Genomic DNA, 20,998 nt, shown 5'->3' with positions numbered 1-20,998 from the left:
GTTGCGTTTCGTGGATAGAAGGCTTGTCCAATTCAAACCGGTTCCACCTTGCTGATGAGAAAGTGTGTATCGTACAGATCAAACCATACTCAATGGTGAGGATCATGCGTTCCGTTCAAATTGACGACATCTTTTCCCAGCTTACTTCAATAAGATCAATGGGGGGGGGGGGGGGTTTATAATTACATGGGTGCAGAAGGAAGTGAGGTTCCAAATTGACATATCGGTGGCAACAGACACACTAAAAACGCATGACCTTGAGAAAACAACACTCGAATCGGCGTTGTTCTTGATAGAGGATGCGACCAGTGTCTCAAACGCCATCACCATTCTTTTGTAATTGTCTTTTGACACGGGATGCCAACTCAATGGTCTCCTCAGGTATTCCTGCTAGCTGAGCCACTTTGAGGGCGTGTGACTCCCGGTTGACCCCTTTGCGTAGACGATGCACGAAAGAAAATCCCCCATCAGGCCTCTCCTTGACGTCAGTGCAATAGCGTGCCAAGGAATCAAAAGAGCCCGTCATATCCGCGAGCGCATGGAAATGTGTCGCAAAGAGAACTCGACTGCGATTATGGAAATGCAAATGGTGGAGGCAAGCAAAGCTCACTGCCGTTCCATCTTCCGGCGTCGTTCCTCGCCCTACTTCATCCATGATGACAAAGGACCGGGCAGTGGCTTGTTTCAGTATGGTGGCAGTCTCGAGCATCTCCACCATGAATGTTGACTGATCACGGAAAAGATCATCTGCGGCCCCAATACGACTGAAGATCTGATCAACAATGCCGATTTCAGCGTAGGACGCAGGGACGTAGGAGCCCACCTGAGCGAGGATCGTGATCAAGGCATTCTGTCGAAGAAACGTGCTTTTACCAGCCATGTTGGGTCCAGTGATGAGCCATATCCGTTCTGGCTCCCCGAGAAAGCAGTCATTGCTCACGAAAGATCGCCCTTGCTCCTCAAGTCCCAGTTTGACGGTGGGATGTCTTCCACCGACAATTTCTATGCGTGTTGCCATTGTTCAGAATCGGTCGAACCAGTTGCTGCTCCTGGGCCAGAGTAGCGAATGAGCACGCCACGTCGAGCTCGTCCATGACCGCAGCATTGCGTCTGATTTTTATCAAATTCATGATCACTTCACGGCGAAGACGCTCGAAAATTGCATTTTCTTCCTGCCTGATCCGTATTTTGATGTTGTCCATCTGACCACCCAGCTCGCTCCATGCTGGAAGGTAGAAGGATCGAGTGGACTTAGTGGATGACACGTTGCGTGTTACTCCCAAATCTTCAAGGGCTGTTTGGGATATTTTGGCGCCCTTGATGTGGCAGATATGACCAAGACCTGGAGTCCACTTGAGCGATAAGTTATTAGATCCTACAGAGTCGCGGAGACGCTTGACCAGAGCGTCTTTCTCAGTGAAGCAGCGATCCAACTTCTCGTGGAGAGACTTCAGCGCAGCACTAGCCCCGCGACGCATTATCCATGTCTCTGGAGGCGAGGAATCGGCATCCGCTGAGGAGAGACGCTCATTAGTCCGGGCGCGAACCTTTTTAGGCAATTCGTCCACTTCAGCTGGTGTGCCTTCGTGGAGCGCAACTTCCTGTGCAAGACGAGCCGCTTCGGCAGCGGTGTTCTCTTGAATGCGCTGCTGCTGTAACAATCCTTCCTCATCGATGGCAGCCGTGATGCGATCTGCTAGAGCAGTTGGCCCGTCGAGATGAAGCCGCGAAAGCATAGACGATAGACTTGCAATCTTCGCAGACTCCAGACAAAGATTCGCATAACGTGAAAGGAGCGTTTTGACCTCCCTTGCTGCTTCTATTGCACGAGAAAGACATATTAAATCATCTGCGTCTCCCTTGCCTAGCGCAAATTTCTGAACGAGCCGCTGAGCATCGTAGTTTCGTTTAAGCAGTTGAACCACGCCATCACGAAGATCAATGTCATCTACAAATATTGAGACCAGATCCAATCTTTCGTGGATCACTTGAATTGACGTTGAAGGTGAGGCTGAGAGACAACAATTAGCACCCGCTGAAAACATAGAGACACAAGCACGCGAGATTACATACTGAGTCGATCCCTTAACAAACGAGCACCACTCTTGGTGCTCGTGCGGCGGACAGCATGAAGGAGACTACCCTTCCCAAACCCGTCACGAGCAGTTTCCAGGATTTCCAAGCCACTCAGACTGTTCCGGTCGATATTCATTGACTCATCAAGATGCCGACGACGAGGGGGCAGTAATTTAAGATTTGTTCTTTGAAGCTGGCCTCTTGTATATTCAAGAAGGCTAAATCCAGCGGCCACTTCTTCCTTCGTGAAGGAAGCAATCGCATTTTCTGACACTGGGGACTCTAACATGGATTCCCAGTTCGACATCGGTGCTATTGTGTCTGGAAAGCTAAAAAAGGTGACAAGTCGATGGTCGCGACCAACGAGAAGTTGCATTTCTTGTCCAATGAGATCTTGAACTTTTTGATCAACAAGTATCTCGCGAGCCCCAATGCGCGCGATAGCCGATGGTAGCATCTGAAGTGTCGTAAGCTGCGTGAAGAAATCCCCTGTTGATAAATCCATCCACGCTAACCCTACGGCGTGAAGCACGGAGGACAGTACATGCTGTGATGACTGCGTGTCAACTTGTTGCTTTGACTTCTCCTGAAGAGACGCGACATCCAGGTAGATTGCGAGCAGGAAGTTGTTTTCTGATGGGTCCATGAACTTCTCATCAATTAGAGTTCCGGGCGTGATGATTCTGGCTACCTTGCGATTCCACATAAGGCCCCCAGATTTCAGCTTGTCCTCTGGCTTGATAGCGAACTCTTCGCTGATGGCCACATAGCGGTTCAGATCCTGAACGAGCAATTTCAAGAAGCGGTCCAGTTGAAAGAAAGGAAATCCAGCCATGGGAACATAGCCGGCAGCGGTCTTTTTGAAAGCGAGCTTCAAGTTCAAAAGAGGGGCAAGCTCTTCAGCCTGCTCGAAGTAAAGCTGTGTCTCCAATTTAGTAAATCGTTGAGGAGCGTTGAAAAACACCATCGCTCACCTCGTAGAAGCCCCCAACTCGAGTGAGAACAACGCAGTTCTTAAATTTGTGCATGTTATTACGATGGCCTTGTATCACTGTTGGATACTCAGGCGCATGATCTTTTGCGTCATTGTACGGCTCCAACCGGAGCACTCCTTGAGGAAGGTCTTTTAATCTGACGGTAGCCTTAGTCTTCGCACCTCGGCGACCATCAACATTGGAGGGTAATGAAAGCGCCTTCGGACGCAGCCAGCTAGGGCGTGCATGGTGACAGATCGTCCGATGAGTGGGACATTGGAAAGACAAGACACTGGGATCATGAGATGATGAACCTCGAAAGCCAGAGGCCCATTGAGCGAGATTTCGAGCATTGACGCGCATTGTCGTGACTTACATCAGCTCATTCATCTGAACGGACCGGGGATAGAGCGGCAGAACCGCAAAAGCTCCCCTCCCTCCGCCTTCGCCACCGAAATCTTCCCGAGCTCACGTCTCCCCTACGAAACTGCAATTCTCAACGTCAACCCTGGCCTCCATTGCTCCCCGTCCAAGTCCCATCACTTGCTGCAGGAGAATGAGCCAGGCTTGTGCGCATCTCTGAACTTATCACATTCTTGTTTTCCACATTATTCTCCCTACTCGAGCGTGGTGTCAAGTCGGGTGCGGCGCAATCCATCGCAGTCGCGACTCGCTCGTTTTACTCATTCTCGAACACTCATTAAACTAATCTCGTTCTGGGAAGACATTCTTCCCCTACACAACCAAAATGGCGGACCAAAATATCTCGCAATATAAGTACTCGGCGATGTCCAACCTGGTTCTCCAGGCGGACCGTCGTTTCATCAGTCGCGTCAATGACGAACCTACAGGTGACCCAGAATCACTCGCTGGCCGGATTGGGATTCGCGAAATGGGTGGGCGAGTGGCGCGCGAAAACGTGCCAAAGTCGAAGAAGAAACCCACTACCGACCTCGAGCGAGGCGCCATTCACGAAGGCGAAGACGTGCTTCTGCGGGAACAGAGGAAACGCCAGCGCGGTCAACCAGCGCAACAACGAGGACAGGGCATCTTATCGGCAGCAGACGCTCTGATCGAAGGTCTGAAGTACCGTCCCCGAACGCCAGCCACGCGAGCCACATACGACCTTATTCTCACGATAACTGGGACGAATCTCGGAGATGTGCCCCACGAAGTCGTGCGGAGTGCTGCCGATGCTGTCTTGGAACTGCTGAAGGACGAGGATATGAAAGACTTTGATAAAAAGAAAGAAATCGATGATCTTTTGGGTACCTCAATGAATCCTAAAGAGTTTAATGAGCTTGTTAACTTGGGCAAAAAAATCACCGACTACGATGCTCAAGATGACGACGACGAGGTAGACGGTGGCTTGGATGAAGAAGGCGAGCTTGATGAACGTCAAGGTGTTGCTGTAGTCTTTGATGAAGAAGACGAGGATGAGGATCGCATGGGCACTGTGGACGAGATCCGGGATGAAGACTCTGACGAAGAGGAAGAAGCAGAGGAAGAGGACCGAGTCGATGCATACGAAGGTGCTGCAGAGGAGCCGGACGCCGAGGACGAAATGATTATTGACGGCGGTTTGGACCGTGGCGACAAGTCCAAGGAAAAGTCCGGAATGACCGTATCCGCCCGTGAGATCGACGCATACTGGCTCCAACGACAGATCGGTGCCTTGTATCCCGACGCCCACATTCAACAAGAAAAGACGAAAGAGGCGCTTGAGATTCTCGGTGGGCAGGCAGACGATGGGTCGGAAAAGCCTCTTCGCGACGTTGAAAACGATCTCATGGAGCTGTTCGATTACGATCACCCCGAACTCGTTGCGAAGCTGGTCTCCAACCGGACCAAGGTCGTCTGGGTTACCAGATGGAGGCAGGTCGCTGAGGATGCAGATGCTAAAAACCTGGTGGAAAGCCAAATGGTCGAGGCTGGTCATCGTGCGATCTTGGATGAGATTCGTGGCAAGACCACTGAAGACCTTTCTCATCGCCCTGAGAAGATCAAGCTTGACTTGATGGACGTTGATGTACCCACAGCGCCAGAAGCTGCGGAACAAAAGCAAGTTGGCGAAAACGGCCTCGTTGGTGGTTTGCAGCCTAAGCGTCTGATCAACCTTGACAACCTTGTCTTCCACCAGGGCAACCACCTTATGACAAACCCCAACGTCAAGTTGCCGCAAGGTTCCACAAAGCGGACGTTCAAGGGTTATGAAGAGATTCATGTTCCTCCCCCTCAGGCGAAAAAGCAACCCGGCGAGAAAAACATCCCTACCACAGAACTGCCGGACTGGGCCCGTGTGGGCTTCGGTAGCTCAAAGGAGTTGAACAGAGTCCAGACGAAGTGCTATCCTTCCGCGTTCCACGACGACGGCAATCTGCTCGTCTGCGCTCCCACTGGTTCGGGAAAGACCAATGTCGCTATGCTCACTATTCTTCGAGAGATCGGCAAGAACCGCAACCCTGAGACTGGCGAAATCATGCTGGATGATTTCAAGATCATTTACATTTCTCCATTAAAAGCGCTGGTCCAGGAACAAGTTGGAAACCTTGGCAAGCGTCTTGAGCCCTACGGCATCCGGGTTTCGGAGCTGACAGGTGACCGTCAACTCACCAAGCAGCAGATTGCCGACACTCAGGTCATCGTCACTACGCCTGAAAAATATGATGTTATCACCCGAAAAGCATCAGAAACCAGCTACACCAATCTCGTGCGCCTCATTGTGATTGACGAGATTCATCTTCTCCACGATGATCGTGGCCCTGTCTTGGAAAGCATCGTCAGCCGTACTATCCGTCGGGTGGAGCAAACAGGTGACCCGGTTCGCATTGTTGGTCTCAGTGCTACTCTGCCAAACTACCGGGATGTCGCAAGCTTCCTTCGCGCTGATCCTGAGACAGGAGTCTTCCATTTTGATGGCTCATACCGTCCTTGTCCGTTGAAGCAGGAATTCATCGGCGTGACAGACAAGAAGGCCATCAAGCAGCTTAAGACAATGAACGATATTTGTTACAACAAGGTCATGGAGCAGGTCGGGCAGAAGCGGAATCAGATGCTGATTTTCGTCCATTCTCGCAAGGAAACTGCCAAGACGGCGAAGTACATCAGAGACAAGGCCATTGAAATGGAGACTATCGGACAGATTCTTCGCAGTGATGCTGCAAGCCGGGCCATTCTTTCGGAGGAAGCTGAATCCGTTGATGACGCATCTTTGAAGGATCTTCTCCCTTATGGTCTTGGTATTCACCATGCTGGTCTCAGTCTTGCGGATCGTGACTCCGTCCAGGCCCTCTTCGCTGACGGCAGTATTCAAGTCCTCGTCTGCACTGCAACTCTGGCTTGGGGTGTCAACCTGCCCGCGCATACTGTCATTATCAAGGGCACGCAGGTCTATTCACCAGAGAAGGGTAGCTGGGTCGAGCTGAGTCCCCAAGATGTTCTCCAAATGCTCGGACGTGCCGGTCGACCTCAGTATGATACATTTGGCGAGGGTATCATCATCACTTCACAGTCTGAGATTCAGTACTACCTCTCGCTCATGAATCAGCAGTTGCCCATCGAGTCGCAACTCATGAGTAAGCTCGCAGATAATCTGAACGCCGAAATTGTGCTGGGCAATGTCCGGACTCGTGATGAAGGTGTTGAATGGCTCGGCTACACCTATCTCTACGTGCGGATGCTTCGCTCTCCCGGCTTGTACAGTGTTGGAGCGGATTACGAGAACGATGATGCTTTGGAACAGAAGCGTGTTGACTTGATCCACTCTGCAGCGGCCGTGCTTGAACGGGCTGGGCTTGTCAAGTATGAAAAGAAGACTGGTCGCTTGCAGTCAACTGAACTCGGCCGCGCCGCATTTCGTCCCACTACTACATTGGCCACAACTCGATGCTCACGTACGCGCAACACCTCCAGCCTTCCATCACGACGATCGAGCTTTTCCGAATCTTCGCCCTCAGCGACGAGTTCAAATACATTCCCGTTCGTCAGGATGAGAAGCTAGAGCTTGGAAAACTTTTGGGTCGAGTGCCTGTGCCTGTCAAGGAAACAATTGATGAGCCTCATGCCAAGATCAATGTTCTTCTCCAGGCCTACATCTCACGACTGAAGCTTGATGGTCTTGCTTTGATGGCTGACATGGTCTACGTCACCCAATCGGCTGGGCGTATTATCCGTGCGATTTTCGAGATTTGCTTGAAAAAAGGATGGGCATCGGTGGCCAAGACTGCTCTCGATCTTTGCAAGATGGCAGAGAAGCGCATGTGGCCTACGATGTCTCCGCTCCGACAATTCCATGGCTGCCCAAGAGACATTCTCCAAAAAGCCGAGCGGATTGACGTACCCTGGCCCAGCTACTTCGATCTGGATCCTCCCCGGATGGGCGAGCTGCTTGGCATGCCCAAGGCTGGTCGTGTTGTCTGCGATCTGGTTTCCAAATTCCCTCGGCTTGATGTTCAAGCTCAAGTGCAGCCCATCACCCGCTCTATGCTGCGTGTTGAGTTGACCATCACCCCCAACTTCGTCTGGGATGATTCTGTCCACGGAGCTGCGCAAGAGTTCTGGATTCTGGTGGAGGATTGTGATGGCGAGGATATTCTTTACCACGACCGTTTCCTTCTCCGCCGGGAGTTTGCTATTTCTGAGATGAATGAGCACATGGTTGAGTTCACGGTCCCTATCACCGAACCTATGCCCCCCAACTACTTCATTTCGTTGGTTTCAGACCGATGGATGCACTCCGAGACAAAGATCGCCGTCTCTTTCCAAAAGCTCATTCTTCCTGAGCGTTTCCCTCCCCACACCCCCCTCTTGGATATGCAGCGTGCTCCAGTCAAAGCGCTGAAGCGAGACGAGTTCCAGAAGCTTTATCCTGACTGGGAGCACTTCAACAAAATTCAGACCCAGGTCTTCAAGTCGGTCTTCGACACTGATGAAAATGTGTTCATTGGCGCACCTACTGGAAGCGGAAAGACTGTCTGTGCCGAACTGGCTTTGCTACGCCATTGGGCCACTGAAAAGGAGGGCCGTGCAGTTTATGTAGCGCCATTCCAGGAGCTCGTCGACCAGCGATTGGCTGATTGGGAGAAGCGGCTCGGTGGCATTGCTGGGGGCAAAACCATTGTCAAACTGACTGGTGAAACCACAGCAGACCTGAAGCTTTTGGAACAAGCTGACCTGGTCCTCGCCACTCCCGTCCAGTGGGATGTACTTTCTCGTCAGTGGCAGAGGCGCAAGAACGTTCAAACGGTGCAGCTGTTCATCGCCGACGAACTGCACATGCTTGGTGGCTTTGGGGGTTACATTTACGAGATGGTCGTGTCTCGCATGCACTACATGTCTCTGCAGACTGAGAACGAAATGCGGATTGTCGGGTTGAGTGTGCCGCTTTCCAACGCTCGTGACCTTGGTGAATGGATCGGTGCCAATAAACACACCATTTACAACTTCAGTCCCCACGCACGCCCTGTGCCCCTGGAGTTGCATATCCAGTCTTACACTGTTCCTCATTTCCCCTCCCTCATGCTCGCCATGGCCCGACCCGCCTACCAATCCATCCTGCAGTTGTCTCCGGACAAGCCTGCGCTGGTCTTTGTTCCCAGCCGTAAGCAAGCTCGCTCAACGGCGATGGACCTTCTCGCCGCCTGTGCTATGGACGACAATGAGGACCGATTCTTGAATGCCGATGTCGAGGAGCTAGCACCTTTGCTTTCACGTGTTCAGGAACAGACGCTGGCGACGTCATTGAGCCACGGCATTGGCTACTACCATGAGGCATTGTCTCAGACCGACAAGCGAATCGTCTCTCATCTTTTCACCATCGGTGCCATCCAGGTCCTTCTTGCTTCACGCGATGTGTGCTGGGAGCTGAACCTGACCGCCCATCTGGTCATTGTGATGAACACCCAGTTCTTTGAAGGCCGTGAGCATCGCTACATCGATTATCCGATCAGCGAGATTCTGCAGATGTTCGGCAAGGCTTCTCGCCCCGGTGTGGACAAGATGGGACGCGGTGTACTCATGGTACCAGCTGTCAAGCGGGAGTACTACAAGAAGTTCTTGAACGAGGCTCTGCCTGTGGAGAGTCATCTTCAAGTGTACCTGCATGATGCCTTTGTGACTGAGGCTAGCACTCGCACCATCACCTCCACGCAGGACGCCGTCGACTGGATGACATACTCTTACTTCTATCGTCGCCTTCTTGCAAACCCCAGTTTCTACGGTCTCAGTGACGTGAGTCACGAGGGGCTCAGTACTTTCTTGTCTGAGTTGGTGGAGACTACGTTGAAGGAGTTGTCCGAAGCGAAGATCATTGATCTTGACGAGGAGGACGACAGTGTCTCCCCGCTCAACGCCGCCATGATCAGCGCCTATTATAACATTTCCTTCATCACCATGCAAACATTCCTCTTGTCTCTGTCGGCCCGCACGAAGCTCAAGGGTATCCTGGAGATTGTCACGTCGGCGACCGAATTCGAGTCAATTCAGATGCGCCGCCACGAGGACCATATTCTTCGCCGCGTGTATGACCGAATTCCTGTGAAGATGTCGGAGCCTTCCTTTGATTCACCACATTTCAAGGCCTTTGTCCTCCTCCAAGCTCACTTCTCCCGGATGCAACTTCCCATCGATCTTGCCAAGGACCAGGAAGACATCGTTCGCAAGGTGCTCAACCTTCTCAGTGCCTGTGTGGACGTCCTTTCTTCCGAGGGACACCTGAACGCTATGAATGCCATGGAGCTGTCGCAAATGGTTGTGCAAGCCATGTGGGATCGTGATAGTCCTCTCAAGCAGATTCCTCACTTTTCGCCCGAGGTCATTGGGGTTGCAAAGGAATATGGGTACGTACCACTCCATGCAGAAAATGCAAAACTTCTCACTAACTCCATCATTTCTAGGATCAACGATATTTTCGAATTCATGGAGGCCATGGACCCCTCGGAGAACAAGGACTACGCCACTCTGGTCAAGCGTCTGGGTCTCAACAACAAGCAACTGGCGCAAGCTGCCGCTTTCACCAATGAGAAATACCCCAGTATCGATCTTGACTTTGAGGTTGAAGATCCTGAGAATGTCACCTCTGGTGAGCCCGCCTACCTCAAGATCAAGGTGCAGCGAGAGGTTGAAGAAGACGAAGAGGTCGACACCACTGTGCATGCGCCGTTCTATCCCAACCAGAAGATGGAGAACTGGTGGTTGGTTGTGGGCGAGGAAAAAACTAAGAGCTTGCTGGCCATCAAGCGTGTCACAATTGGTCGCAAACTTGATTTGCGGCTTGAGTATGTGGTGCCTACCCCTGGTGAGCATGAGTTGACACTCTACTTGATGAGTGACAGCTACGTCGGTGTGGATCAAGCTCCGACGTTTACTGTGAATGCTGCCGAGGGCATGGATGAGGATGAGAGTGAGGAAGACGAGGATGAAGAGTAGATAACGATTTTATTTCCAATGTGTATTTGTACTATTAGTCATGTTGATGTTACAATCAGGATACAAGAGGTGTTTTCCTTGCTTGCACACATTTCTTTTCCAGTATTTGGGACTGTAGCCTTTTAATTGGATATAGCAACTATTTACCTTGGAGGAGGTACGTGCCAGTACCTGGTATCGCTCATTGAATTCGACTGCACTGCCCGTAAGCGCCTTCCGGTCTACTACCAAACTTACGAGATTGATTGTGAGGTTCCTGGGGCTAAACTGGAGGTCGGCATCCGGCACCCGAGGGCGTAGGTCCTGGACGGGATGGAAACCTTGAGAACCAATTTATATGTTCGTATGATGCTACTCGTAGGTACCAATCCCAATTCCAGACTTGAGCATTGTTCCTTCTTTTACAAAGTGAAGAAAAATCTATTAACTTGATCACTCAGAGCATGTATACCGGATCATCCACGTTGACAGATCCCCGAGGTGTCTTTGAATGATCCTGTGCGAGAGCAAAGTGTAATCATTGAAGCTTATCATCTCGCCAAGGGTAGCTGGACGATAAGCAGCGGAGATACCCCGCATCAAGGTCCGAGTCACGTTGCATTCCCCAGCGTCTCCAACTCCAACAGTTTTCCCCTGGACGTTGACATTGACTTTTCTCGTCTTCAACTCCTTTGAACTACCAGCGGCTCTGATCTCAAGTAAATAGAGTGATTGCTGCGAGATTTTTTCCGCAATCGCAACTACTTCACATACTCGTCTTCAATTAACGTTTACTTTCGGCTTGCTCTCAAAAGGATTACCAACCCTTGCGTATTGGGTCAGGAACACCGCCCTTTGTGCCAGTTCCTCCGTGTTTCCAGCCGATTGTGATATGACCATTCGTCCAATGAAGTTCACTCCGGAGTAAGTTTGTGTTTCGAGAGCGGGTGTGATGTGTACACGCGCACCCAAGCCATGATCTTGCAGCATCGACGTCCGCGATGGAGGCAGGGCTGATTCCACTCTGCAGGGTCCTCCTCGGCGCCCCCCGGCGATCGTCCGCCGTTCCCAACGCTGCTGGGACACTCGCACTCTACACCCAGACTTCTTACTCGTTCGAGTCACATTCTAAGACCAACGAGATCCGCGTTCTCGAGATCGAATCTGGACGGTCTGCCTTGGTCACTAATGATCCCGGTGCAAGCAACCCGCAGTGGCTGGGTGACGGTGATGAGCTTGTCTGGCTCAAGGCCAAGTCAAATGGTAACACCAGCTTCATCGTCGGAAACGCGTGTGAGGCCGACAAGACCTATACCGCCGGTACAGTTCCCGGTCCCGTGTCGGATTTGAAGGTCACCGTGATCGAACCTGGCAAGATCGGGTTTGCTGTCTCAGGCAAGGCCAATCCGGATGGGTCGCTGTTCAACCCGCATGATGCGAAAAAATCCCACACTACGGGCCGACTTTATACGTCTTTGTTCGTGCGCCACTGGGACTCGTATGTGGACCCTCAGAAGAATGCCATCTGGTATGGTCTCCTGGAGAAGGCACCCGTGAATCCTGCCCGTCGACAATCGGGCAAGTACAGTGTCTCTGGCCTTACCAATCTCATTTCGGTATCGGGTCTCGGCTCGGTCGAATCACCCATCCCTCCCTTTGGCGGAACGGGCGACTTTGACATCAGCCCCTCTGCAATTGTATTTGTTGCCAAAGACCCCAATTTGAACCCGGCCACCCACACGGCCTGCGCATGCTATTATGCGCCCATGTTCTCGTGGACCAGCATGAGTGCCTCGGAGGTGAAGCCTTGCAAGGTGAGCGGTTTGCAGGGTGCCATGTCCTCACCTGTGTTGTCTCCGGATGGCGGCTCTATTGCTCTCCTGGCTATGCAGACGGATGGGTATGAGTCGGACAAGAACCGAATTCTCTATGTGCCCAATCCGTGGAATGGCGAGATGCTTGAAATCTTCAAGACCGACGATGGAAAGGGCGGATGGCCTCTGAGCCCTTCTGCGCTTTCTTTTGCCCAGGACGGTAAATCATTGCTGGTCCAGGTAGAGGAAGTTGGTCGGGGTGTGTTGTACCAACTCCCTCTGGACGGTGTACAGCGGGCCACACCTAAAGCGCTGAAGAAGTTGACCTTTAGCGGCCATGTCAATGACGTGGTCCCCGCTGCTGCGAACTCGTCCAAGCTCTTCATCTCCAGCTCAAACCTGGTCGACAACAGCGTATGGTCCATCATCGACCCTGCCCATCCCGAGAAAGCCCAGCTCGTCTCGTCCAACTGCCGCGGTGGCTCTCAATGTGGTCTCTCTCCTTCGCAAGTCGATGAGATTTGGTTCACCGGAGCCGAAGGCCACAAAGTGCACGCCTGGGTGGTCAAGCCTTCGCATTTCAAGCCCGGGGAGCGATACCCACTCGCCTATTTGATCCACGGTGGTCCCAAGGCGCGTGGAATGATCAATGGAGCACCCGCTGGAACCCGGCCGTCTTTGCCGAGCAGGGGTATGTGGTGATCACTCCGAACCCGACCGGTAGTACTGGATACGGGCAGGACTTTACCGACCGCATTCGTGGAGAATGGGGTGGTCGCCCTTACGAGGACCTCGTTAAGGGCTTTGAATACATTGAACACAATCTCCACTACGTGGATATCACCCGCGCCGTCGCACTCGGTGCCTCTTACGGTGGATACATGATGAACTGGATCCAAGGCCATGACCTGGGTCGCAAATTTAAGGCGCTCGTCACCCACGATGGTGTCTTCAGTATGACTTCTCAGCTGGCCAGTGAAGAGCAGTATTTCCCTCTGCACGACCTCAAGGGACCAATTTGGAAGGTCCCGGAGAACTGGGCCCAGTGGGATCCCTCCCGGTTCACCGAGAACTGGGCCACACCTCAGCTGATCATCCACAACGAGCTGGACTATCGTCTGACCATTGCCGAGGGTCTGGCTGCGTTCAATGTGCTGCAGATGCGCGGGGTGGAAAGTGCCTTTTTGACGTTCCCGGATGAGAATCACTGGGTGTTGAACCCGGAGAACTCGCTGATGTGGTATCGGACGGTGTTGAACTTTATCAACAAGTATGTTGGACTGCCGCCCGTTGCGGATGAGCCTGATTTGAGTGCTGAAATGGGGAAACTGGCCCTGTGAGAAAGGTGATGATGAACATGGTGGAAGACAGCGGCTGTTGAATATGTCATGATGGATGGACAATGTATCATTTGGACATGAAACTTGCGTTCATTACAGAGTCAGAAGAACCACAATGGAAATTGGGCCACGAGTCCCATTTGGAGAGCAACAAAGGGGTGAACACAAATCCTCCTTTCTTTTCTTTTTCTTTCTTTCTTTCTTCCGGACACGGCCTCTTTGGCCTTGGCACTTGAGGAAGAAAAAAAAACCAGAAAAGAACAAGAGTTCAATGGATGCATTGTTCTCGCCCTTTGAAGTTTGTTCGTAGTGTGCGCATTGCTTTCTGTTTTTATACTCGGGTCCAGGACAGAGACAACCACATACCAATCAATCCTAGATGGATATTGTCAAACTTGGTTACTGTAGTAGATCTCCATGGATTCTCTCGAAAATCTACTTATACTGACTCTTCTTTCCTTCTCACCTATTTCGCTTCCTCGATAGAACTACTACATACCACTCTTGTTTTCTCTTTCTCAGTTAACTCACGAGTCCTCACCACTTCAAAATTGAATACCCTCTATAAGCAAACCCTCGTCAACAGAAATCCAAGTGTCGACGCACCACAACCCATTTTCTCCTTCAATCTTCCAACTCAACCCAACCAACCTCAACATGACACTCTCAACCAGTCTCTCCAAATCCATCCAATCTCTAACACCCTCTCATCATCCTCCACTTCCATCTCCATACCCTACAATACACTCCACCCTCTCTCTCCCCCTCCCACTTTCTCGCCCCCACCCACCTACAGATATACACCCTAATCCCAACCTCAACCTCAACCTCAACCCTTTCTCCCCCTCTACAAACAACCTCCTGCTACCTCCTCCTCCTCTTAATCCCCCACCCTACCCATCTCAATCCCAATTCCCACCCACCCTCATCCAAACCCTCACCGTCCTCTCCACCCCCCTAACCCCCCTCATCCACATCCTCACCGGCCACCCCCATCCCGAATTCCCCCTTACCAGACTCGCCCTTTCCCTCCTCACCTCGGCTCAACTCGACCGTCTAGCCGAGTACTATCACCAGGTCTACCCGGCTGTTCCAGAAACACATTTATATCCGTGTCCGATGCGCGCGTGGCTAGGGGCGCCGGATGAGGAGTGGGTCGGGATTGAAGAGAAGAGGGGTAGGTTTGCGGGGTTTATTGGGGTGTTTGGGGTGGATTATGAAAGGGTAGGAGAGAGAGAGATTCGGGTAGATCGGAGTCTTTGGGATATAGAGATGGAGGGTGAGATGGAGGGTGAATTGGGTCGGTGGATTCTTGAGGTTTTGGAGGAGATGAGGGATGGGGATAGGGGAGGGAGAGTAGATAAGGTAAGGCGGAGTGAGAAGAAATGAATGAGAGATGGAAGAAGAGGGAGAGGAGAATAGTGAAAGAGGAGGATGTGCTTATGTGTATACGTTTGAGAATGGGGAGGGGGCACTGGAAACAAAAGCTAGAGACCGAGCCGGGGACATTCTTTAGGGAAAGCTTGAATGGTACTGGAACGAGAGGGATATCTCAACATTGATATCAAGATGCAATGTCAACTGTTATATAGATCGATAGGAGTGTTTATGTAAAGTGGATAATGTATAGAGTTTACGACAGATCTAATGACGGTCGTGCTCGTTGCCAAGGGGTATATCAATGTGGATTGCAAGATGTCCTGCAAACTTCCTCTGTTTCTATCTCTATATCTATCGCGTCTTTTTTTTATCTTTCCAAATCAATTTTATTCGCTGATCATGACGGATTTGATTTGTTTAGGACTCTGGTTCCTTGGGGGAAGATGCAGATAGCATGCATAGCATCAATATGCAGGTACCTCCTGCGCTAATACTTTTGGATTGGTCAGGGCTGCAGCATGGAGCCTTGAATCATTCCCTCTGCAGATCAGAATCACGATCCGCCTTTTCAAGTCGCGAGGGGTGGCGGTATCTCAAAGTCTTTCATCACAAGGGGAGTGTTGGTCAAAATACCGAGAAAATTTTCATTGCCGTCATACGTCTATATACCCATTTGCAAAGACGGGAGAAGAAAAAGCAACATCGATCATCGTCTATGCCAGATGAATCTTATCCTCCTCATCATACACAATCTCCCGCACCTTGACCGAGCGCAAGTGGTCCACTCCCTTGGACAACTCACAATCATGATAGAACAAGTACCACTTGCCCTGGAACTCGACAATCGAGTGATGCGTCGTCCAGCCCAAGACGGGCTCCAAGATGCGACCCTGGTACGTGAAGGGCCCCCAGGGCGAGTCACCCGTCGCATACACCAGGTAGTGCGAATCACCCGTCGAATACGAAAAGTAATACTTGCCCTTGTACTTGTGCATCCAGGCAGCCTCGAAGAAGCGCCGCTCATGATCATCCGCCGCCAGCGGCTCCCCCGTCTCCGGCGCCAGAATCTGCAACTCTCGCGGCGGCGACACAAACGTGAGCATATCGTCCGACAATTGACCCACGCGCGGACACAAGGCCGGTACACCAGCCCCGGAGGGTTCCTGCGGACCCGACTTGGACTTGTTGAAGACCAGCCCGTTCATCTGCGGATCGGCCGAGGCCGAGGCCGAGCCATCGGCGCGTTCCCAGCACTGCAGCTGTCCACCCCAGATCCCACCAAAGTACAAGTAGGCCGAGTCGTCCGTGTCGACAAACACGGCTGGATCGATACTGTAACTGCCGGGGATGTAGCTCTTTTCCGGAGCAAAGGGACCCATAGGCGAGTCCGAGACGGCCACGCCGATGCGGAAGATGCCCTCGTGGTCGCGTGCAGGGAAGAAGAGGTAGTATTTGCCATTTTTGGTGGCGGCGTCGGGCGCCCACATCTGCTTGGAGACCCAGGGGACGTCGGCGGCGGAGAGGACGACGCCCGAGTCGGTGACGGGGCCGTCGATGGCGTCCATGGAGAAGACGTGGTAGTCGGTCATGTCGTATTGGTCGCCATTGTCGTTGAAGGCGATGTCGGTCTCGCGGTCGTGGGACGGGTAGATGTAGATTTTGTTGTTGAAGACGTGGGCGGAGGGGTCGGCCGTGTAGAGATGGGTGACGAGGGGTTTGGGATCAGGGCGAGGCGCCGAGGAAGTAGAAGAAGACATGGTGACTGGGGTGTCGAACAGGAGTGGATGAAGAAGGTGGACAGAATGAGGATTCGAATCCTACAGAGAATACAGACACCAAGGTGGTGGGCAGATCTATAGAAATAGGTCGCACAAGAGAGGGAGAAAGAGAGAGAAAATGAAATAGTTTTTTTTTGTTTCCTTCTCAAGATGCAAGGATTCGACAATCTTGATGAATGGACTGGAATTGCAAACCAGAAACACAAGACAACTTGATTGAAATCCAAAGGGGAGGGGGACACTGGCCGCATTTTAAGCGGCCTCTGTGCATGTCTCCAATTTCCCTAATTTCCCTCATTAGCCCCTCAATTGTCCCCAATGGCTCTGACGCGTGTGTCTTGTCTTGGTGGGGGAGGAGAGAGAAAGAGAGAGCTCGTTTTAACCGCCGGCTAAACACGCGATGCATCGTGGGGGTGGAGTTCAGCCTGGGGAAAGACAGAGAGAGAGACATCTTGGCAATGAGGTTACTCATGAAGAGATTCCAGGTCTGATTGTGACTCTGAACAATCACAAGACAAAAAGTCTCATCAAACAGTCTGCTTTCACTCAGCTCTATATGACTCCATGATCCAACTCAGCTAGACTCGGTCTTGTCTCAAGTTCATGTGTCGTTAAATAGACCGAGTTCATCTCTCTTGTACGACGCCAGGACTCTGCCGGATCTTCGGGTGAACCAAATTGTCCGGGCTCTTTTTTAACCACTTTTGGCCCCGCGTGACTGGCTCTTCCCTCTCCTTTGTACTTTTATCTTTCACTTCATCTTCTGGTTTGCCCCACGTCAAGTTATATGAACCCCCCCCCCCCTCCCCCCCCAAACCTGCCTGTTTGAATCTCGAGGTCTTTTCAGTTTACGGCAAGATTGGCGGATGATCCAGAATCCAGGCGATTGTGGTGGTGGGGGAACACAAATGGAAAACAAAAACCATCAATATGCAAACATGCGACATAAACACGGACCCTGCATCTACCTACTAAGATCCGTATGACAGCTTCAAGGAAAAACAACTATTCAATACCATATAGAATAACCTTATCCATCAACACATCCCCAAATCATCATCATTCGTTCTGCCCCTCCCGACTCGAAATGAAAAGAAAAAACACACGCACAAAAACCACCAGTAAATTTAAAACATGGTAAAAGCACCACTCTGTTCGTCAATGCATTCCCTTTTCCCGATTCTCCCGCACAATCTGCCAGTATTTCTCCCGGCTGCGGATGCGGCACGACTTGCCATAGCGAATCATCACCAAAAACACGGACGCGCAAGCCATGCCTACAAAGGCCGCCGAGATGAAACAATTCTGATACCCCATATTCTGGATCCATGGGGTAATCCTATCAAACACACATCACCCGAGAAATGTGAGCATTTGGCATATTCTCGTGTCGAACCAAAGGGCCCAAGATGGAAAACCAGAAGGGAAAAAGGAAAGAAAACTCACCCATATCCAATCACAAAAGACATGGTATTTCGCACCAGAATCACACTGGCCATGGCGATCCCGCTTACTTCCCCATAACTATCGACAAGATAGTTGACGCTCAGGGTGACGCCGCAGGTATTGGTGCAGGCGAGCATCGCCATGGCCACGATCAGTCCGAACCAGTGGATCTCGTGGGCGGCGCCCACGCCCCACAGTAGCAGAGATCCCGGAACGAGCACCAGGCAGGCGAGATAGGGCCAGAGACGGTGCTCGGCTTCCATGATGCCGTTGTTGCGACGGGCGAGTTTGACGGTGAGCCAGTCGCTGAAGCGGCCGGTGAAGAGGGAGCTGTTGGACCCCAGGGAAGGGGGGAGAAGTGATTAGCAGAAGAAGTTTGTAGGAAGATCCTTTTTTGTCATATTTTCGCTATACGTAATCGAAGAGATGTATTGCTCTTATAGCTTTAGGAGGAGAGAGGAGGACTCGAGGTGTGTAAACATACCCAATGGTCACGCCGAGACAGCAGGCAATGTAACTCACGCCGACCATGGAGGAACTGATCCCGAATTGTCTCGTCAGCTGAATGTTCTTTTTTGAAAGTGACAAAGGGAAGCGACTCGAGACAAGAGAGAGGGGGGAGGAAGAGAAAAAGTGTATACCTAAAGTTATACGGCGCGGAGCCAAGAATAATCGAAGCAGTGCCGTTGAGAATGTTGAAGAGAACGAGGTACGACCCATAAGAGAAACTAGACAATCCTCTTGTTAGTATCTGCTTCTCTCCTCATCGATCATCGAGCCCCAGGCCCAACCGTCTTTGTACAAGGTTCAATTCCAACATTCATGCAGGGAGTGAGCTAAAACCAAAAAGAAAGGCAAAAGAAAAGGGAGAGAATCAAACATACCCAGCAAAAAAAATCACCGGCCACGACAGATAATACAAAGTCTGCCAAACCCGTCGCAACATGGTATTCTGGCTCTGCTTGGGCCCCCACAGCGAGAGTTTCTGCACATAAGTCTTTTTCCTAAACACCTCTCCTTCCGCATGATCTCCAGCGCTAACACCAGACGACGAGACCGACTCATTCAACATCGGCAGTCCCTTTTCGGCATCTGAAAGTCCATGAGATTTCGGAGGAACGTTATCGTCTATCGATTTCTCTACGCCAGCGGAGTCGGTGGCACCAGCATGAAGGGCGGTATTCTCAACATGTTGACGCACGTAGTTTGTCTCTTCCATTGAAAAGAACAGGAAGATCATTGCACAGGCGAGAAAGATACTCGGCCAGTAAAAGACCCACCGCCAACCTTGGTGCTCGGCGATAAAGCCGCAGATGACGGGGGCAAAGAAGTTGCTGCCGGCCAGGAAGAAGGCGTAGAGGCCCATGTATGAGCCGCGTTCGTGGGTAAAGTACTATTTGATTCCAACTCCACCCCCTCCTCTCTCTCTCTCCGCGAGAGAGAAGAGGGGGATCAAGAGATGGTTAGTAAATTGCATCGGATTTGCGTACGATGGAAAGATAAAGGCAGATAATTGTGGATTGGAGGATGGATTCAGTTGGTCTTACCACGTCCGTCACGGTGACTTCAGGAAGGGCTTCAATGGGGGCAAGAAAGAAACCCATGATGTTACTTCGGGCGATCCATTGCGCGTTGGTGCTGGCATATGGACTAGCATCATCGAATCGTCGTGGTGAGCTCCAGGCAAATTTTCAAAAAAGAGAAAAAAAAAATCAAACATGGTAGAATTGTATAGTTCAGGACTTACCCCCACATTGAAGTTGCCTGCCGAGAAAGAAAAGACAGAGCAATGGGAAAAAGATTAGCCACTATTCGCACCAGGGACGACGCCACCGTAGAAAAATATGTATGATTGGATGAAAATGCCCTTCCACAATAGAGATGAACATGGAGAGAAAAGAAGCAAAAGAAACTTACCAAAAGTCCCGCCAACGAAAGCAAGTACGTCAATCTCTTCCCAAATGACATGGCAAATGGCTGCCAGAATAACAGACCCCATCCTGCTGCGAAAAACATATACCCCGTTCCTTCATTCAACGTACTCACTTCCAATCCTGTCTCTTTTGACAAGGGCGTGAGGACAGAATATACCACGGAGGCGGAGATTCCTGCAAACAGGGTGTATCTAATCGAAGAACCAAGGGATATTAGATCAAAGAAAAGTATCAATATGGAATGGAATTTTTTTCAGCAATTTATGCAAAGAGATCACAGGACTGCGATATATGGACTTTTTGATTTTGGCAAGTCTCTAGTCGGTCGAGTTGGAAACGAAACGAACAGAGCATTGACTGACTGGCAGCTAGGAGGAGAAGGAGGAGGAGGAGGAGTGGGGGGTGGGAACTTACACGCTTACGCAGACGGTCGACAGCAACTTTCGCTTGGGACTCCAGTTCAACGGGTCATCAGGGTCTTGCGACGGGGTGGGAATGAGAACAATGTCGCGATCGCCGTGGTCCAGATGGCGGGTGTGCAGGAGGACATGGTTGACATCAACGAGTGTAACGGTTCCGGGGATGATGGAGGTATCGATATCTGAACTCATAGTCGATGAGATTGCGGAAGAAGATGTGTGTATGTTGAAGTAGGTATGGACGGGATGATCGACTGTTTATTGGAAAACTTCAGGATGCTGAAGATTGTCCTGAGCTGCTGGTCGATGAAGATGTCCGGAAGGGATAGACACGGGGAAGATGGACCTCCTGACCAGGGAACGAGATGGTCTGCGGGTGTTTAATCCCGACAGGTCAAAAAAGTAAGACAATTGATAGCAATTACAAGAGAAG

At 51.2% G+C, this 20,998-nt stretch overlaps 6 protein-coding genes across 6 annotated transcripts; 3 read left to right on the top strand and 3 right to left on the bottom strand.

Annotated features, from left to right (window-relative positions):
* Nucleotides 1-313: 313 nt before the first annotated feature.
* On the bottom strand, nt 314-3,413 carry POX_h09642 (MutS protein; the record flags this gene model as incomplete). The annotated part of the gene is made up of 4 exons (XM_050118392.1): nt 314-951; nt 998-2,011; nt 2,074-2,995; nt 3,051-3,413. 4 exons carry the CDS (start codon nt 3,411-3,413, stop codon nt 314-316), a joined length of 2,937 nt encoding a protein of 978 aa, XP_049965179.1.
* A 385-nt stretch (nt 3,414-3,798) lies between these two features.
* On the top strand, nt 3,799-10,475 carry POX_h09641 (Activating signal cointegrator 1 complex subunit 3; the record flags this gene model as incomplete). Its single annotated transcript, XM_050118391.1, has 3 exons — nt 3,799-6,851; nt 7,007-9,886; nt 9,944-10,475. The coding sequence occupies 3 exons, from the start codon at nt 3,799-3,801 to the stop codon at nt 10,473-10,475; spliced, it is 6,465 nt and encodes a 2,154-aa protein (XP_049965178.1).
* An 886-nt stretch (nt 10,476-11,361) lies between these two features.
* Nucleotides 11,362-13,608, top strand: POX_h09640 (uncharacterized protein; the record flags this gene model as incomplete). The annotated part of the gene is made up of 3 exons (XM_050118390.1): nt 11,362-11,378; nt 11,485-12,942; nt 12,993-13,608. 3 exons carry the CDS (start codon nt 11,362-11,364, stop codon nt 13,606-13,608), a joined length of 2,091 nt encoding a protein of 696 aa, XP_049965177.1.
* Nucleotides 13,609-14,265: 657 nt separating this feature from the next.
* Nucleotides 14,266-14,997, top strand: POX_h09639 (uncharacterized protein; the record flags this gene model as incomplete). Its single annotated transcript, XM_050118389.1, has 1 exon — nt 14,266-14,997. One exon carries the CDS (start codon nt 14,266-14,268, stop codon nt 14,995-14,997), a length of 732 nt encoding a protein of 243 aa, XP_049965176.1.
* Nucleotides 14,998-15,701: 704 nt separating this feature from the next.
* Nucleotides 15,702-16,745, bottom strand: POX_h09638 (Xylosidase/arabinosidase; the record flags this gene model as incomplete). The annotated part of the gene is made up of 1 exon (XM_050118388.1): nt 15,702-16,745. The coding sequence occupies one exon, from the start codon at nt 16,743-16,745 to the stop codon at nt 15,702-15,704; it is 1,044 nt and encodes a 347-aa protein (XP_049965175.1).
* A 1,179-nt stretch (nt 16,746-17,924) lies between these two features.
* Nucleotides 17,925-20,757, bottom strand: POX_h09637 (uncharacterized protein; the record flags this gene model as incomplete). Its single annotated transcript, XM_050118387.1, has 7 exons — nt 17,925-18,105; nt 18,213-18,542; nt 18,697-18,750; nt 18,854-18,940; nt 19,097-19,605; nt 19,760-19,862; nt 20,561-20,757. The coding sequence occupies 7 exons, from the start codon at nt 20,755-20,757 to the stop codon at nt 17,925-17,927; spliced, it is 1,461 nt and encodes a 486-aa protein (XP_049965174.1).
* Between the last annotated feature and the right edge of the window lie 241 nt (nt 20,758-20,998).

The sequence above is a fragment of the Penicillium oxalicum genome, chromosome VIII (assembly GCF_001723175.1).
Source record: "Penicillium oxalicum strain HP7-1 chromosome VIII, whole genome shotgun sequence".
NCBI classification, from domain to species: domain Eukaryota; kingdom Fungi; phylum Ascomycota; class Eurotiomycetes; order Eurotiales; family Aspergillaceae; genus Penicillium; species Penicillium oxalicum.
Note: the sequence above shows the minus strand (reverse complement) of the source record. Positions and strands in the feature narration are given on the sequence as shown.